Consider the following 12,875-nt stretch of genomic DNA (forward strand, 5'->3'; position numbering starts at 1 on the left):
AAAGAGAGAGACAATTGAAACACAGCATGACACCATGGTGGCTTTTTGTACCAACCTAGCGACTGATTCCTCAGAGCCTCTGGTCTATAAGGGTTTTGTCAGCAGTAAAGTCTGTTCTAGTTGCAGGGCTAGGAGGATGGAGTGGCAAGAGGAGTTTCATTTTTGTTCTAGGTGCATTCCTTTTCTGTCATTATTAACTAATAAAATAAATTATCTGCAAAGTGTCTTGTGAGGGCTGGCTCAGAGCTAGTGCTCTCATTAGTGTCATAAACAGTGGCTGAATGGAGATCCTGGTCCCATTCCTAGTTCAGCTAACAGCGAATCCTTTCATCCTTTCTGCCTACCAGATTCTCTGGGCAAAGTAGACATGTAGCATGGTCTGTCAAACTAGGGTCTGCCTTCCTTCTGGGGTCAGATCATATGTTTTCCCCTTATTAATTTTGTCGTTCAGTTACTAAGTCGTGTCTGACTCTTTGCAGCCCCATGAACTGCAGCATGCCAGGCTTCCCTGTCTTCACTGTCTCCCGGAGTTGCTCAAACTCATGTCCATTGAGTCAGTGATGCCATCCAGCCATCTCATCCTCTGTTACCCACTTCTCCTGCCCTCAGTCTTTCCCAGCATCAGCGTCTTTTCCAGTGAGTCAGTTCTTTGTATCAAGTGGCCAAAATATTGGAGATACAGCTTCAGCATCAGTGCTTCCAATGAATATTCAGGACTGATTTCCTTTAGGATTGACTGGTTGGATCTCCTTGCTGTCCAAGGGATTCTCAAGAATCTTCACCAGCACCACAGTTTGAAAGCATCAGTTCTTTGGTGCTCAGCCTTCTTTATAGTCCGAAAAGGCTTGGGCTCACATATAGTCACATACAGTCTCACTTCTGTACATGACTATTGGAAAAGACCATAGTTTTGACTATACAGGCCTTTGTTGGCAGAGTGATGTCTCTGACTTTTAATACACTCTCTAGATTTGTCATGGCTTTCCTTCCAAGGAGCAAGCATCTTTTAATTTCATGACTAGTTTATTTATTTATGTTTTGGTTCCTTTTTCCTCAGACTATGCTTGAGTCTTTTAAATCCCAGTGTGACCCATCTCAGAACAGCAAGAACATAGGTTAAGTGTTTCATTGCCCTTTATTTCTTGCTAGTTGCAACAGTTAAACTGCATCAGGTGTTATCAGCCTGTTTCCTACCCTCTGCCCTAAGGAGGAGGTTGCAGTCAGTAGTAAGGGTCCTGCCCCAAAGTCTGTATTGCTCTCAGACAGGGGTTGGGGGGTGGCTGGGGGGTGGTGGACAACAAAGATGTGTTGCTTGCTGCCTATGACTGGATTCCTATTGGATGTGCTGGGGTACACTCCATCACCTCCAAGGCCCTTGTGGATTCTTCCTGCATTTTTGGAACTGAGGGTCCAGGGTAGCATATAATCTCACGTTTGTATATATATCAGAGACCGAAATGGGATAAGTTTTTTCCAGGCCTGTTTGTAACTTTGCATAGGATAGAAATTGTGTCGAAATTCACTTACCACTTCCCTTTGCCTTGTGTGGGATGCAAAGAGACAAACTTTAATTTACACGTATCCAAAATAGCAAGCAGGAAGCCTCCACACAGGACCCAGGGACTTGCAGGGTGCAGCAGGTACCACCACGTCAATGGGTTGTCACTGGCTGTGCCCAGCTGTTCCTGGAGAAGGAAAAGCCATTTTATACTTGTGGACTCTGAGGTTCAGCATGTTCTTGCCATGGTTGCCCGGCTAGAAACTGGCAGAAACAGCCATTAGCATGCAGGGCTGTGTGGACCTGAGGCAGCTTCCTTCTCACTGCAGGGGGAGGTGTTCCTTTAGACTAAAGAGTTCCTGCACTCCCCTCCCCGCCCCATCTCTACAGGAGTGTGTAGCGGGGCCTGCCAGCAGCAAGGACTGGTCTTGTGTGTCTCTCCTGGTACAGAGCATGAATGAGGCCGAACCGAGCAAGGCCCACAGGTGTCAGGCATTACTAAAAGCCAGTGTCTGAGGTCACACCTCCATGTGCTCAGTCAGCAATGAGTTTGAGAAATCATGGTCTGTTGCAGCAGGCAAGGTTGGGTTATGAGGTCCCTTCACTGAGACCTGGGACATCTTCAAGGATAACCATGCCACTGTCAGCAAAACTGGGGCCAAAGGCAAATCAGCTCATTTCTATTCTTGGAAAAACAAATCATCATTTTAGTATTGTACCTTTCGTAACCATAGGAGGCAGGTGAAAACATCTTTTTGGAGCACTGGGCAATTTCCAAGATGAGAGACACCAGTCAACATCTCAGGGGGTGGCAGAAGTCAGTGCTCCTCAAGGCCGAGGGGTCTAGAAACTCCATCACGCTTGCTCTCTTAGAGTCATGTAATCCAAGGCTGACCCAGGCTCCACACTGAAATTGTTGTGTGACCACAAGCAAGGTCAGAATCTCTCCATTTCTTCACTTAAAAAATGAGATGGGACAGAGGGATGGTTAGTTTAACTCACTTCTGTTGTTTCTTTCAGATATTACCTCTTTAATTTAAAATGTTTATGCTAGGGGGACTTCCCTGGTGGTCCGGTGGCTAAGACTGCATGTTCCCAATGCATGGGGCCTGGGTTCGATCCCTGGTCAGGGAACTAAATCCCGTGTGCCACAACTAAGAGTGCCACAACTAAAAGATTCCATGTGCCACAAGTAAGACCTGGGGCAGCCAAAAAAATAAACAAATGTTAAAAATTAAAATGTTTACTTTAAAGCACACCTCAAATATTGAGGTAAAATAACAATAAATTGCATCTTATGATCTTGGTTTTTCTCTGGGTCACTTTCCCTTAAATAGACTGCCTCAGGTATGGAAAAATAACAACCCAGCTGTAGTTTTGAGTATGTCACTTTCCCAGATCACTGGGAGATTGTAATCTGAAAAACTCTTCAACTATATAGCTCCTATTTCTGCTTAAACTTTCTATGCTGTTGTCCATTTGTAATTTAAATTTTGTTACGGAAACAGAAATATATGCAAAAAATTGTATAATGAACTGCCAAGGATCTGTCAACCAGCTTCAACAATTATCCACATTTTGTCAATTTGGTTTCAGCTTCCCCCAAACCCCACCTGCCATCTCCCACTCCTTGTAGTTTTTGGCAGAAGGGAATCCTGGAATATTTTCAAGCAGATCTCAGACTTCATATCTTTTTACTGTTAGAGGATTTACTTTGTGAATCTAACAGAGAAGGCACTTCCTGTTTTGTAAACTAGTGACTTTAGTGTTGTTCCTGCATGCAGACCGATTGGAGGCGGCAACACCTGTGGCAGGGATACAGGAGTCTGAATTTTGAGTGAATTTAGAGTGGAATGTGTCTTGGGTTTACCTTCCTCCCTCCAGAGAAAGTGGTAGAATTCACTGAAAAGAATCTTGGGGTTTGAATAGCACCACCCCCATAAGACTCTCAGAAAGCAAATATAGGAAAGGCCTTTCCAAGTGATGAACAGAGCTAGTGTTTATGTAGCGCCTACTAGGTACATCTCCATATGCATCATCTGTAACCTATATACCAAGGCTGAGAAGTGAAAAACCAAGGTTTTGGGAGGAGCTTCCCAAATATTACCTTCGGATGATCAGTATTAGAAAATCACATTACCCTGTCTCCATGCCAAAACACTTGAGATAACCTGTTTAGCTTCAACATACAAAGTTATTTGGTTTGTGCCTTAATCTAACCTGATGTTTACTGCTGTAGAAACAATAACTAGTTTATTTCTTGAGGTTCCCTTGGAAATAGTTAAATGAGGATAATAGTGTCGTAGGCAGAGAAAGCATGAAAATGTCTTCCTCTGCCTAGGCCAGGTTAGGAGATGCCACTCAGTCTTCCCTTCTCTCTAGTCCCCTTTCCCCAAATGGGTAAAACCAGTCTTATTGATTATAAATCACTCTTTGGGGTTAGAGGACATTTGTAAGTTTGTGCTTGAAAGGTTTGAATTTTTGCTTTGGAAACCTGTAACATTTTGTTTAGTGAGGAGTGAACCAAACTTAATCTTTAGGAATGAACTTAATCATGAAAATGCCTTCCTCTGCCCAGAGGAGTTTAGGAGTGAACTTAATCTTTATTTAAGATCCTTAAACATGTTTGCCAGTTGGAAGAGACTCCGTGAAGTATTCTGGAAGGGAGAAAAAAAAGGAATGGAGTTGACTGAGGAGAGAGGCAGAAGGAAGGAAGTGAGGAAAAGAATAAAAATCAAAGAACCTTTGTAAGTTCCAGATTGGTTTCATGACCCAGTTTGAGATGAACTCTGGTTACTTACATTGTTTGTATTTAAAATGTCCTACAGACCCAAAGGAGTGAGCAGACCCTAAGCACCTGCCTTGGTAATGAAACCATACTAGCAGGTTTACTGTGAAGCTACTGAAGCTTAAACTTCAGGGTTTCTTCCTTGCATTGATCCTTCCCTAAACCTTGGGAGAGGCACTAGAAATGTATTCCTGTGCTCATGTGTTTAAGCGTCAAACCAGATCCATCCCTGCCTGTCAGGAATTGAGTTCTCAAGAGAGTAATGTGCCCATAATCATATCTCTATAACCACATCCCAAACTTCCCTAGTGGTGGAACTTCCTTTTCTTCCTTTAAATTCTCTTTATAATTTGCAGGAATTTAACCTAATCTGTATTTCATTTGTACAGATGAAATTATGCAGCAGGAAATCAGGCCCTTGGTGGCAGTGGATATAATTGAACAACTTCACAGACAATTTGCCATTCTTTCAGGTAAGATGCAAATTCATTTGCATTTCTAGATTTCTTGGGGCGGGGGGGGGGGGGGGGGTGGTCACACTGGGAGGGCCCAGCCTCTTGAACTTGATTAGCATTATATTCAAGTCTCAGTCATCCCCAGGCTTCCCTGGTGGCACAGAGGGTAAAGTGTCTGCCTGCAATGCCGGAGACCTGGATTCGATCTCCAGATGGGGAAGATCCCCTGGAGAAGGAAATGGCAACCTACTCCATTCCTCTTGCCTGGAAAATTCCATGGACCGGGGAGCCTGCTAGGCTGTACAGTCCATGGGATTGCAAAGAGTTGGATTGCAAAGAGTCACACACGACTGAGCCACCTCACTTCTCAGTCATCCCCAAAGCCTCACCGGGGAATGAGCTGAAGATTGTCCAGCAGGAGGAGGGTGGGATCTCAGAGATGTTACTCCTTTTGCTGTTGGATGAGATTTGATCTTTCCCAAGGAATACATTTCTTTGAGGTTGTAGACAACAGAGCTGAAAAGATTTTGAGGAAAGAAAAAGAAATAAGTACTGACATTAGCTGCCACCATGATGTTCTTCTAATATTCTCATTGAATGTTCTACCAAGATCCAACCTTAAGACAGTCTTGGTTTTAAGAGTCATGAATGTTGCTGAGGTAATTTGTTCTCTGAGAGATTTTGTCTTTTCTTATCTCTAATGGATATAATTTAAATATATCAATTTTCATTAAGCATTTGGTTAGGAATAAAGAAAGGCTAACATTAATCAATGGCTAGAAATTTCAAGAGAAGCCACTGAAATGAGAAGCCCGTTTATTGCAATGAAGGGTAGCCCCCACTCACCTCAAATAGTGAAAGTCTGTATGCAGCAACAAAGACCCAAAACAACCAAAAATTAGAGAAAGAAAATTTTTAAAAATGCTAGAAATTTTCTGATCATAGGTATAGCCCTGAAAATTTGCCATTACTAGAATACTATTCTCTTTTATTCTCTTATCCCAGGGTGACATGACTTTACTGAAATTGGAGGTACAGACCAAATCCTGAATTATAGTTTAACCTTTCTTAGAAGCATGGGTTAATGAGATTAGATGTCCTCAGCACATATCACAGAGAAATAAGGTGGCAAGTCACTCTCCCTTTATATCTGTTCTGGAAAAAAAAAAAAAAGAAAAGCAACAAAGTCATCTTAGTTATATCACAGAGAGAATGTAGTTGGCATGAATTTTATTCTACAAAATACGATGCAAAAGCCATCACATTTTTTCCCTTTCTCTAAATCTTTTTTAGTTTACCCCAAACTCCACATGGGCTTCCCAAGTGGCTCAGTGGTAAATAATCTGCCTGCCAATGCAGTCCGGGTTCGATCCCTGGGTTGGGAAGATCCCCTGGAGAAGGAAATGGCAACCCACTCCAGTATTCTTGCCTGGAAAATCCCATGGACAGAGGAGCCTGGCAGGCTACCGTCCATAGGGTTGCAAAGAATCAGACACGGTTTAGTGGCTAAACAACAACAAACTCCTATTCTCTACTACTAGATTTGAGAGAAATTCAATTTTCAATATTAAGATATCACTCTGCATTTCACAGTTGGTATCCTACTTACAGTCTCAGTCATCCCCGGGCATCTTACACAATGCAGAACATTCTAGGGAATTCTCTGCTCTTCCCTCCACATTGGTCATTGTTTAGATAGTCACTAAAAATTCCATAAATACAGGGTTCTCATTTTTAAATGAGGTGATGTGAAGGGGTGACTCATTGGAAAAGACCCTGATGCTGGGGAAGATTGAGGACCAGAGGAAAAAGGGGCAACAGAGGATGAGATGGTTGGATGGCATCACCGACTCAGTGGACATAAATTTGAGCAAGCTCCAGGAGATGGTGTGGGAGAGGGAAGCCTGGGGTTGCAAAGAGTTGGACATGACTGAGCAACCAAACAACCACATTTTAAAAATTTCTTCCTCTATTGCTAAGGCTTAGAACAGAGGCTGGAACATAGTATCTGCTGAGGTGGAAATGATCTAAGTCCTCCTGGTCTGTCCTGTGAGGTTGGTGGACTCCCTGCTCTCCATATCCCCAGTCTAGGCACCACTGTCTTGACCCTGGTAGCAGTGCCTGGCCAGCTTCCTGCAGGTGCTGTGTCATAGCTTCCTGCAGTGAGCCTGGGATGGTGCACAACAGAAGGCAGCATGGGGACTGTCTCTGGGTTTCTGGCAACTGCTGCTATGGCCCCGTGTCACAGAAGGCCCAAGGCCAACATGCATCAGGGTCTGGAATGGACGATGGGGTGGGCTGGGTAGATTCCTATAGCCTTATACCAAAACTGTAATGCCTCAACTCAGTTCATAATTCTAGCATATAAAATTATACAATGATTCATCTGGGAAAGGAATCCAGTGGCTGATTGATACACTTAAATATCCAAAGTTATTGCTTTCAAGTAACATTGAGGCATTTTTTTCTATGCTTATTTCTTAGAGGCAGTTTAGGGAAAATTGTAAACTGGTACCAGACAGCCCTAGATATGGTTAGATTCTGCTACTGACTGGCTGTATCATGTTGGGTAATTTACTTGTCTAAGCTTCACTTTTCTCACTTTGTGTAATGAATAGGATCATCATAATTTTGAGGACTAAAGCATAATATATGAAAAATGCTTAATATTGCAACTGCCAATTAAATATTTGCTCTTTTTTCCTGAGATATTCTAATCCCTCAAAAGTGTTTATTTTTATATTAACAAACATGTTTTCAGTATGACAGTGTTTTTATAAGGGACCAAAACCATACAGTGATAGAGTATATAATACCACAGTTAAGTAGAAGTAGAGATAACTTTCACTCTTTAATGTAGAACATAGAACTGAAAGAAAACTCAAACTGGCCCAAGAGGATACTTCTGCTTTAGGAAAGGCACTTTGACTGGACAAAGGCAATCCTTTCATTTCTGAGCTTGTCAGCTTGTTGCCTCAAGGTTGCCCTTCCTTTGAGAGAGAAGCATGGATTAGCTGTGATAGAATTTGCCACACTACAAATCAAGAAAAATATCAGCAACCATGGGGTTCTCTGAGTCAGCAGGTTTTTTTGGAATTAGCAGGCCTGCTTTTCATCTTTAATTTCCCTCTTTACCTGAGAGAGGCAGCAAATGTCAGCAACGGGGCTGTTGTGGGTGCCTGGGTAGTTGTGGTTGTAAAACAGGAATCTCCTCAGTTAGGTTTTTTCCATGGCAGCCCAGCCCTGGCCTCTGCTCTGAGTCACAGCTCTTTTCCTTATTCAGACAAGCAGGGTGAAGATGTTCCAGCTGCTGACTTACCTATAGATTCCACTGAGATCTAGAGACAGCCAGAACCCCCATCAACCAGGGATGCTGTGAAAGAGAGGATGGAGCCTTTTTCTCAGTGAGGCCACAGGTGCCTGGCCTGCTGTGCTGTGTTAGTGTGCTCCTCTGGCTGGTTGAAGAGCAGGGCTCATTGCATGATGCCTCATCCAGATTTGTGGCCAGATGGTTTGAAGCGTCTGGATGGTGATACCAGCAGGGCCATCAGCAGGAATTGGATAGTGGACTGGGCTAGGGTATCTGGTGGCTTTGACCATGGAAGACAACTTGCAGGTTCCCCAATGAACTTGGGATATTCTAAGTTCAGGCACTTAGCTAGGAATCAAGAAAATATAAACAAGTTAGTGTGATGAAGACACTAGCCTTTGAACTCAGACAATCTAGGTTCATATTCCAACAGAATTAGTAGGTTGCTCTGAGCAGGGTTTCTCATCTGTAAAGTGGGTTGTTTTAAGGATAGTGCTTAGCGTAGTGTTTGGCTACAAGAAAACATAGACTATAGGGTATGTTTGTTTTTAAACTATTGGGTTGACCAGATGAAAAAATTCAAATGAACTTTTTGGCCAACTCAATGCATAATAGAAGGTCTGGAGGTAAGTCTTGACCCTAAGATGGCCACTACAGCTCCAGACATCAAGTCTGTATCCAAAGCAGGAAGAAGGAAAAGAGGCAATTCTGCCTTCTGTTCCTTTTGCCAAGAGAGCAATAACTTTCCTAGAGCTCTTGGTAGCCTTCTGCTTTTGTTTCATTCCGGAACTATGTCATGTAGCCATTTACAATAAGAATTTTAATCCCTTTAAAAACAATAGCAGGAAGCTTCTGGTTCAAGAGTAGAAGGATGTGCACTCATCTCTTCCTGGGATAGCACCAAAATTGCAATTAGCTATTGAACAACCATCAACAAGAGTACAGTGGAACCAAAAAAAAAAAAAAGATGCCCCACATCTAAAGACAAAGAAGAAGCTGCACCGAGATGGTAGGAGGGTTGCAGTCACGGTAAAATCAAATCCCATACCCACCAGGTGAGTGACCCACAATCAGGAGAACAATAATACCAGAGAAATTCTCCCACTGTTGTGAAAGTCCTGAGCCTCATGTCAGGCTTCCCAGTCTGTAGATCCAGCAAAGGTACTGGGAATCCCCAGGGAATATGACTTTGAAGGCCAGTGGGATTTAATTATAGAACTTCCATAGGACTAGGGGGAACAGAGTCCAATCTTGGAGGGCACAAACAAAATCTTCCCACCAAGACCCAGGGGAAAGGATCAGTGATCATACAGGAGGCTGAACCAAAACTATCTGCTAATGTTGGAGGGTCTCCTGTGGACATGTGGGTTGGCGGTGGCTTGTTGTGGGGATGGGCATTGGCAGCAGCAGTCCTGGAAGTGGCCTCTTGGCATAAGACCTCTTGGAGATCGCCATTAAGCCCATAGACCACAGGACTGGGTCGCCTCAAGCAGAACAACTAATAGAGAGGGAGCACAATCCCAGCCATCAGCAGATCATTGGATTAAGGTTTTACTGAGCATGGCTTTGCCCGCCAGAGTAAGACCCAGTTTTTCTTACCACCAGTCCTTCCCATCAGGAAGCTTAGACAAGCCTCTTAGCCTCATCCACCAGAGGCAGACAGAAGAAGCAAAAACAACCACAGTCCCACAGCATGTGTGAGTGCTAAGTTGCTTCAGTCACGTCCACCTCTGCAACCCTATGGATTGTAGACTGCCAGGCTCCTCTGTCCATGAAATTCTCCAGACAAGAATACTGGAGTGGGTTGCCATGTGCTCCTCCAGGAGATCTTTCCGACCCAGGGATCAAAACCATGTCTCCTGCATTCAGGGCAGTCTCTTGCATTGCAGGCAGATTCTTTACCACTGAGCCATCAGGGAAGCCTCAAGAGCAGCTAGAACCTAAACCACATCATGGAAAATTAACCAAGATGAGAAAGCAGAGGGTTTTGTCCCAGATAAAGGGACAAGATAAAACCTCAGAAAAATAACCATGTGAAGTGGAGATAGGCAACCTTCCAGAAAAAGAATTCAGAATAATGATAGTGAAGATGCTCTAGGATCTCAGGAAAACAATGGAGAAGATGCAAGAAATATTTACCAAAGACCTAGAAGCCCTGAAGAATAAACAAACAGAGATGAACAATATACTAGAAGGAATAGGTAGCAGAGTAACTTGGGCAGAAGAACGGATAAGTGACCTGGATGATAGAATGGTGGAAATCACCACCACAGAACAGAATATAGATAAAAGAATGAATAAAAGTAAGACAGCCTAAGAGACCTCTGGGACAATATTAAATGCACCAACATTCGTGTGATAGGAGGCCCAGAAGGAGTAGAGAGAGAGAAAGGACCCAAGAAAATATTTGAAGAAATAATAGGGAAAACTTCCCTAACATGGGAAAGGAAATAGTCAACCAAGTCCAGGAAGCACAGAGAGTCCCATGCAGGATAAACCCAAGGAGGAACACACCAAGACATATAGTAATCAAAATGATGAAAATTAAAGACAAAGATAAAATATTAAAAGCAACGAGGGAAAAATGGCAACAAACAAGGAAACTCCCATAAGGTTATCAGCTGATTTCTCAACAGAAACTCTACAAGCCAGAAGGGAATGGCATGATACATTTAAAGTGATGAAAGGGAAGAAACTACAACCAAGAATACTCTACCTAGCAAGACTCTCATTCATATTTGAGGGAGAAATCAAAAACTTTTTAGACAAGCAAAAGTTAAGAGAATTCATTACCACCAAACCAGCTTTACAACAAATGCTAAAGGAACTTCTCTAGGGAGGAAACACAAGAGAAGGAAAAGACATACACAAAATAAACTGCAAACAATTAAGAAAATGACAATAGGATCATATGTGTGTGCATTCGTGTGAGTTGCTTCAGTTGTGTCCAACTCTTTGTGACCCTGTGGACTGAGCCTGCCAGGCTCCTCTGTCCATGAGGTTCTCCAGGCAAGAATACTGGAGTGGGTTGCCGTGTCCTCCTCCAGGGGATCTTCCCAAACCAGGAATCGAACTCGGGTCTGTTATGTCTACCTGCATTGGCAAGCAGGTTCTTTACCACTAGTGCCACCTGGTAAGCCCAGTAGGATCAGTCATGTCCGACTCTGTGACCCCATGGACTGTGGTCCACCATGCTTTTCTACCAATGGGATTCTCCAGGCAAGAATACTGGAAGGGATTGCCATGCCCTCCTCCAGGGTATCTTCCCAACCCAGGGATAGAACCCAGGTCTCCTGCATTGTAGGCAAATTCTTTACCATCAGAGCCACCAGGGAAGCCCAGCAGGATCATATTCATCTATAATTACCTTAACTGTAAATGGATTAAATGCACCAACCAAAAGACATAGACTGAATGGCAGATGAGAACATGTGTGTGTATGCATTTTCACTTACCACATCACTCTACTTAACCCCTGAAATTGTATATAAATCATGTTTCCATTATGGCCTGCGATTATAATTATCTTTTATTTTTTGTCTGGTTGTTGATTGTGAAAACTGATAAACATCTTTTACTATTGTGAAAAAAAAATAATAGCAGGAGGAAACACTATTTGAAGGGTTTACACACTTAAATAATGTGTTTCTTAAGTTAGGCCAGTGTGAGTTAGAACAGGTTCCCAGTCCCCTGATTCATGATTTATTTATCAGTTTTTTGGGGGGAGAGGGGGAGAGAAAGGGAAAATAGATGCTGAGAGGCAAATAGCAGTAACCATCTCACTGTCTATCCCACTGTTGCTCTTCACCATCTTCCTATGGGATTTCTCAATGTTTCAAATTCTCCTCCAAACCCACACCCTGAAGGGAATGGTCTTATGTAGGCTAAGTATTCCTAGTATTTCCTGAAATAAAATTAGTCCTCTTAATGTACAGAAATGATACCAGAGGACTAAAGTTTATTTTATTAAGTCACCATCGTACTTAGTTCCTAGGAGTCTGGCTTTGTTTACTTTAAATGGGCTTCTTTGCTGCAATCCTTCTTCCTTCTGCATTCCCACGCTTCCTCACTAGGTGGCGCTGACTGCCTTCTGGTGAATGGAGGCCCAGTTTTGTTTCCTAGGTGCCTCTAAGACTAACAGACTAAAGGTTAATGGCTTGTGGTGTGCCCAGTTAACCCTCTGACTTTCTGGTGTTTGTTCTCAGTGTTAACCATGATATGAGAAAACTCCACCCATCTTTTTCTATTTGGGCATGAATACCTTTAATTTTAGTTAATGAAAAGATTAAATCAAGAAAAAGGTATATCCTTATGAATATTTTGCAGTGTTTTGGTTCCTTGAAATATTTTAGCCAATTTCTTGGCAGATATTGTGTATACAATTAGTATAGTGTTATAATACATGTAAATATAGCCTTACTCAACATGTAACTTCTCTTAATTCACATTTCTTGCAAACCCCTGTGATTGTGAAACTAGAAAGAAGAATATGTTTTAGTTGAAAGCTAATAGCATCCTGATCTAGATTGTTTTCAGTCAATATAACAAGGTAATTCAGTCTCCTTGTCAAACACCTAATCTGCAGGTTTGTTTTTTTTTAATTTAAGTGTACAAGATTAATCAAGAGGCTTTTCCCGGAGATGACTGGTCATCTAGACTATCACAGAATGATTGGTCTCTGAGAGCCCAAGACTCACATTAACAATACATACAAAAGACTTGTGTAGAAAAACCATGATGCTGACTTACTCTTTCCATGATAGAAACACTCACGTTTGCTAGGTAGCACGTTCTCCCCCAGCAAACAAATGTACATGGGCTATC

General features: G+C 42.6%; 1 protein-coding gene across 4 annotated transcripts in view; it reads left to right on the forward strand.

The window, feature by feature from the left end:
- MCF2L2 (MCF.2 cell line derived transforming sequence-like 2) overlaps positions 1-12,875 on the forward strand; it is a 269,424-nt gene that overhangs the window by 46,802 nt on the left and 209,747 nt on the right. For all 4 annotated transcript variants that reach the window (XM_070466335.1, XM_020879915.2, XM_070466334.1 and 1 more), the window contains exon 2: positions 4,676-4,759. In XM_070466335.1, coding sequence (XP_070322436.1) covers positions 4,676-4,759 — 84 coding nt within the window. The remainder of the gene's footprint in view (positions 1-4,675; positions 4,760-12,875) is intronic.

Source organism: Odocoileus virginianus, chromosome 4, assembly GCF_023699985.2.
Source record: "Odocoileus virginianus isolate 20LAN1187 ecotype Illinois chromosome 4, Ovbor_1.2, whole genome shotgun sequence".
Classification (NCBI taxonomy): Eukaryota; Metazoa; Chordata; class Mammalia; order Artiodactyla; family Cervidae; genus Odocoileus; species Odocoileus virginianus.